Raw genomic sequence first — 6,186 nt, forward strand, 5'->3', positions numbered from 1 at the left:
CACACCACAGCTCCCTTGGGACAGTGACGGGTCACTCTCATGTAACCCCGTTACAGTATGCGACTCTAAGCGAAGCTTCCTCTGTGAAAATTGCACGGCAACCCCGTCGCAATCACTCGCACTTGCATTGGATTTTTTATCACTTACCAATAGCTTGTACAATAATGCCGTACAGTACGAGTTATCAAGTCGGGGCGTTCCCATCGAATGTAATACTTAGCAACGCCGCAATTTACAGAAATAGGCGCCTTGCCTAGCATTGGAAATTAAACTGCAGTTAGAAGCACATTTGTATAAGAAAATATATATGGAAACAAATTAATAATTATCATTGTCATAAATCAGATTTTATTGTATATCTTAATATTAACTAAATAGAGCGTCTGATATTTTAAAGAAGTAAGTTAATTAACTGAATGAAAAAACTTTACAACCTTTGCAATAGACCAACAGCATTGGATATAATTTTTACTTAAGCTTGAAATAACTAAGCAGAGACGTCATCCTTTGATTGGTATATAATACTACTGTCCCGACAAGCATGGAATACACCGAAAAATCCATTTTTGTCGCTTCTATAGTACAATATCTATTAATACTTGAATATAATTGGACATGAAGTATTGCACTGTTTTAATTTTCGTTACTTCCTATCAAACCGTAATTCGTGTACCCTTCTCAACATGAAGCTTCTCTGCTGCATCACAAGTATCGCTCTCGCTGTTCTATCCCCCGTTGTCGCTGCTCAAGAGACCGGTGTCCGTGCTCGCCATATGCTTGCGATAGGTGACGAATATTTATTACTCACGCATGGGGCCCTACGTAGTGGATTTCAACCAGCAGAACCGAGCCCACAGCTACTGTCTACGATGGATCACACATAAGCATTTGCTTTAAGCTGGAAAGCTATTAATTTACATCAATTTCTATTATCATATAAACTGCTCTATGCTTTATTTGTATCTTCAAAAATTTGTCTCATCGCGCTAGGCGTACAAGTGTAAGTCCGTCCCACAAAGGCATTATTACTTGTGACGTTCGTGAGTCTTGAGCCACATAAGTGTTAAATTCAGCTAAGCTGCGGGCAATGTGCTCTTTTGAACTTAATGATCCGGCATCGTAAGCTGCGACATGACCTCGAAATAATGTATTGTCAAAAACTAGCAACCCGTACGGGTGAAGGACGTTATGATCCATGATAAAGTCGTAATATTCGCGATATTTGCGCTTATTCGCGTCAACGAAGATAAAATCACATTGAAAGTCACGCGGTAATGTACTCAAATACTCGAGACCGTCCTGATTCAAAGCGGTGATTTGAGCTGCGTGCGAGCTCTGTTCAAAGAATTTCTGGGCAAATTGCATAGTCTCAGCATCAATATCGCATGTCACGAGCGATCCGTCCTGTTCCAAGCCATTGGCAAGACATAAAGCCGAGTAACCCGTGAAACAGCCGATTTCTAGCACGTGTTTAGCCCGAGTAGTTTGCACGAGAAAGGAAAGAAATTTTCCCTGCATCTCATCGATGAGTTGGTTAGCCTTGGGCCAAGTATTTATTGTCTCTTTGCGTAAAGTTTGAAGCAATGCCTTATCCGTGAGAACACTGCTTTTATTGTAGACATAAAGGCTATGAAGCCGAGTGTCGTCGACAGATTTATCCAGAGTCTTTGAAACCGTGTAATGACGCGCAAGCAAATTTCTTGACAATAACAAATTCAATCGCTTGCTGACGTGCGTCATAAATGTGCTCGGAATAGGTGACCCCCGCCATATTGATTGTTGCTTATGATATGCGTCTTGCTCCTTAATCATTCTGACCTCCTTTGGCAATCGTAGCTTAAATTTCCTTCCGTGATACTCTGATTTTGTATTTTCTGCATCAACCTTATCAATGATAATCTTATCAAAGCATCCATTCTTGTGATCGTAAACGTTCTGTGAACCCATTGTGATTGCATATGAGTTTTTAACGCCATCATGCCATTGCCAAGCCGTCAGTGAATTGCCCTGCTTGCTCAAAATTGGATAGAATCTTTTGAAATCGTGATGAACTGTCTGCCTCCACATTTTCGTAATAGAGCTGAATAGTAATTGTTGCCTCGCTTGGATCGCGTGTCCGCACCTTGCTAACCACTTACACTCCGCCTACCTAATCGTTGACGCACGATACAATGTATAAGACTAATGATACATTACATACAGATTGTTTATAATTATTTTCCCGCCAGTATTATAATTGTTATTCCAAAGATGCCTAGTTTTATTCGAACTGGAGACTTGCTGTGTCTTCGACGCTCATTGTTGCTTCAAAAGCGTCTTTTCGCGGGTCTTTCACAAGTTGAGTTACAGCGTCAATATAGTAGTTTTGACGTTAAAGTCCAAATGAATGGCCGCCAGTATATCAGCCTGTACAACTACACACCAATAGACAAGTCCGAATTGCCTCAACTTCAGAAAGAGATGCGTGAGCAGTGGGGAAATCTTGGCGTCTTGGGACGTATTTATATCGCAGAAGAAGGGATAAATGCCCAGATAGTCGTTCCACAGCAAAGTGAAAATGCTTTCAGATGCTCATTTCCAAGTCTACTTGAAAATGCTAAGCTCTTTTACGGTCAATTGATCGATAAGACACCGGTACAGATGGCTACCGAACCATTTCACAAGCTAGATATTCGTATACGCAACCAAATTTTGCACGATGGATACCGAAAAGGCGACTTGAATCTGCAAGAGACGGGCAAATCTCTATTGCCGGAGCAATGGCATAGAAAACTTAAGGTAAGGAACGATGCAAATGACACAGATACCTTGGTATTGGATGTACGAAATGTCTATGAGCACGAGATTGGACGCTTTGATGGAGCGACAAGGATCATGGTCGAGACTTTTAGAGATACGTTTGATGCACTGGATGACATTTTTGAGAAACATGAGAAGGAGCACGACGGACATAAACCGAAGGAAGTCATGATGTATTGTACTGGCGGGATTCGCTGTGAGAAAATCGGGGCATACCTGACTCAGCATAAGGGTATTTCAAATGTGCAAAAGCTTCACGGCGGCATCATCAACTATGTGCAATATCTGCAGAAACAACGCTCGGCTGCGGTGAAAGCGTGCGCTGAGTCGGGCGATGCTATTGACGAAGTATCTTTGTTCAAAGGCAAAAATTTTGTATTTGACCAGCGATGCGTTGCAGAATTTACTGAATCGGAAGAGGTAACGAAAGACATCCTGGGCCAATGTCTGCAGTGCGGTGAGCCGTGCAACCACCACACCAATTGCAGCAATCTTATGTGCCACGCGTTGAGTTTGCAGTGCTTTAAATGTGTAGCAACCATGATGGGAGCATGTAGCGAGACTTGCAAACATGAATTTGTCAAGATGAAAGACATGTCCCCCGAAGAGCAGCGCAACTACAGGAAAGCGAATGGCAATAAGTGGAAGATCAAAAACCCAACATCACTGTCTGTCCAAAGGTTTATTAAAATCAGGCCAAATATAATGTCTAGTTTGCAGCATAAAGCATAGATCCGTATTACGAAACCACGCAAGTCATTTTTGTGAATAAAATGATGAATTAGACGCACCCACCAAAACACAGCTGTTAGTAAGCTCGATTCGTACGTCCTCGCCAACGCTTGTACGGAGGTTCATTATTCGTATTCTGTCGGGTACTCTGCATTGTCTCTATTTTGCGCTTTTTGCTTGCTTCTTCATCACGTCGAGCCTCGTACTGTTTGCGGATCTCAGCTGTCCGAACAGGATCGTGATGCAAAATATCATACCCGAATCGTGTAGGAGGCTTTCTATTTACCAATTTGCTATCTGCCTGGATAATCGTGCCCAAAATGCTACCAGAAAGCGACTTGAAACGACCATGGCGGTGTATTTCATTTTGTAATACCTGTCGGGCATAGTCAAACGATCGCTTAACAGTGCGCATTTCATACGAATTTTTGCCGATATCAAGGCTCGGCTCATTTGGATTTTCAATCGAGATAAGGAATGGTCTACAATCGTCGTACCAGTAGCGCGATTCCTTGAGAAAGTATGAACCACCGTTGCGCACGGAAATAGCAAGATCTGTGTAGTTGAAGTCGCGTCCGTACAACGTGAAAAAGTCCAAGAGCAAATGTCCCAGATTATTAAATTTTGGGTTGTCATGATTAGCTCCTAGCACACGCCCGTGATGCTGTAAGAAGCTCACCACCATCATTTGCAGCAGGAAAGAGCCAACTCCACCCGTATAAGTCTCGTTCAATCCTCGTTGCGCCATAAAATACTTGAGTACAAGAGTCAGCGGTCGAAAGGACGGATATACTCTCATGTAGTGCTTAACGAGATCTCCAGTAGCCAAGCCGCCAGAAATATTGAACGACACGTCCACATGAATACTGCTCGCCTTATGTACCATCTTGACAATGGGAATTCTTGCCTTATCAATCACTTCAAGATAGCTTACACAATCTCGCTCCTCAAGTCGCTCTGCTAATTTGTAGAGCGGCTGTTTTCCCTCAGGAACACCAAGAAGTACCATGTCAATGTCGCTCTGAGGCAAAAACATTTGCGTGTAATGCGACCCAAAAGTTTCGACAATAGCCTCAGGCCAAAGATCTTTGATGATGTCACGCATTTCGTCGACAAGCTGTAATCTACACCTTAATTCTTCTTCTGTGGGGCTTACAAAGACGACAAAGTTCATAATTTCTTCGTGAAGACATTCGTATACATTACTGTTGACACATCTCGTGCTTTGTTTCATCCACGGCCGCGATGTCAGTTGTAATTCACGCTTTTTATCTTCCTGTGGCTCAAGATTCTTCTGTAAAGCGTCTTGAGATTTATCTTCGTCTACCGCAAATTCAATAAAGCCGTTGTCTGCATCTTGATCAAATGTGGCAGTACCTCGGGCTTGGCGCTTCTTCTCCTCTTTTGCGACTTTTGCTGCATGTTTGACCTTGCCCTTTGCCTTAGCTTTATCTTTCACTTTCTTGCGCTCTACGTCTGCTTTCTTTCTCTCACCATGCACGTCGCGGCTTGCGGATTTGCCCTTCCGTCCTTGCGCCTTTGTTCGTGCCATTTACAATAATAGCCAATCCCGCAAGTCATTTACGTGGACAACATCGATTATATCCAGCCGTAATACGTTCGTTTTCTGCGCCAGCACGCAATCGGCATTATACTGGCTTTCAGTATAGTTATCTATATAAGAGCGCAACCAGCTAGAAATCACTCGGCTGCCCCTTCGAAGTATTCCAAAAGATTTCAAGTTGAACGAACGTCTGTGCGATGTCCGACCGTCACTCGCCATCGCCTCGCCGTAGTCGCTCACCATCCCCTAAAGCTGGCAACAATGAAAACACGAAAAGTCCGCGCGCAATGGACACTGAAGATCGAAATGAGTCACGCCGTTGTCGCAGCCGTTCGCCCGCTAAAGGACCCGACACTAATGCGGACAATGACAACCCGGGCAATAATTTGTACGTAGCGAACTTGGCGATGCGTTTGGGGCAGCAGGAGCTTGAGGAAGTATTTTCGAAGTTTGGACGCGTAGAAAAGTGCGAAGTGATTGTAGATCCTGTGACAAAAGAATCCAGGTACGTAATAAGCGTATTATTATACGAATTGGGAATTATAAGGCTTTGTTTACAATTAGGGGTTTTGGCTTTGTAACGTTTGAGGATGTTCGGGACGCTGAAGATGCTGTCAAGGAGTTAAACAAGTGCGTATTGTACCTCATGATTCATTTAAGTTGAGAGCGCTCTAACTATTTGGTTAGCCAAGAGATTCACGGACGGAAAATTCGAGTGGAACACGCTAAACGGAAACGTGGACACGAGAAGACGCCTGGACAGTGTGCGTGGACAAACGTTTGTCATTTCGCTTCTAATCACTGATTTCTCAACATCTTGTTTTGTGCGTTGACTCTAGACCTTGGACCGAGACTAGCAAGCGCGAAGTACGGAGCTGGCCGTGACCGCTTCAGTAAGGACCGTAGTCGGGACCGAGGACGGCGAAGTCGCAGTCGGGACCGTGGTGGTTATGCTCGTCGAAATGATGACCGAGACCGAGGACGCTTTGATGACCGCGATCGTGGACGCGGTCGCTATGATGACCGTGATCGTGGCCGTGGAGGCTTCGACCGTGAATCGTACGACGACCGACGACGTCGCTAAACGAACC

At 44.0% G+C, this 6,186-nt stretch overlaps 4 protein-coding genes across 4 annotated transcripts; 2 read left to right on the plus strand and 2 right to left on the minus strand.

The window, feature by feature from the left end:
* Window positions 1–978: 978 nt before the first annotated feature.
* PHALS_06120 (sam-dependent methlyltransferase) lies at window positions 979–1,947 on the minus strand (the record flags this gene model as incomplete). The annotated part of the gene is made up of 1 exon (XM_024719352.1): window positions 979–1,947. One exon carries the CDS (start codon window positions 1,945–1,947, stop codon window positions 979–981), a length of 969 nt encoding a protein of 322 aa, XP_024584659.1.
* A 303-nt stretch (window positions 1,948–2,250) lies between these two features.
* Window positions 2,251–3,531, plus strand: PHALS_06121 (Rhodanese-like domain; the record flags this gene model as incomplete). Its single annotated transcript, XM_024719353.1, has 1 exon — window positions 2,251–3,531. The coding sequence occupies one exon, from the start codon at window positions 2,251–2,253 to the stop codon at window positions 3,529–3,531; it is 1,281 nt and encodes a 426-aa protein (XP_024584660.1).
* A 76-nt stretch (window positions 3,532–3,607) lies between these two features.
* Window positions 3,608–5,083, minus strand: PHALS_06122 (pap-associated domain-containing protein 5-like; the record flags this gene model as incomplete). The annotated part of the gene is made up of 1 exon (XM_024719354.1): window positions 3,608–5,083. The coding sequence occupies one exon, from the start codon at window positions 5,081–5,083 to the stop codon at window positions 3,608–3,610; it is 1,476 nt and encodes a 491-aa protein (XP_024584661.1).
* A 209-nt stretch (window positions 5,084–5,292) lies between these two features.
* PHALS_06123 (rna binding) lies at window positions 5,293–6,179 on the plus strand (the record flags this gene model as incomplete). The annotated part of the gene is made up of 4 exons (XM_024719355.1): window positions 5,293–5,600; window positions 5,660–5,725; window positions 5,783–5,859; window positions 5,935–6,179. 4 exons carry the CDS (start codon window positions 5,293–5,295, stop codon window positions 6,177–6,179), a joined length of 696 nt encoding a protein of 231 aa, XP_024584662.1.
* Window positions 6,180–6,186: the final 7 nt, after the last annotated feature.

Source organism: Plasmopara halstedii (assembly GCF_900000015.1).
Source record: "Plasmopara halstedii genome assembly, contig: Scaffold_2956, whole genome shotgun sequence".
Classification (NCBI taxonomy): Eukaryota; Oomycota; class Peronosporomycetes; order Peronosporales; family Peronosporaceae; genus Plasmopara; species Plasmopara halstedii.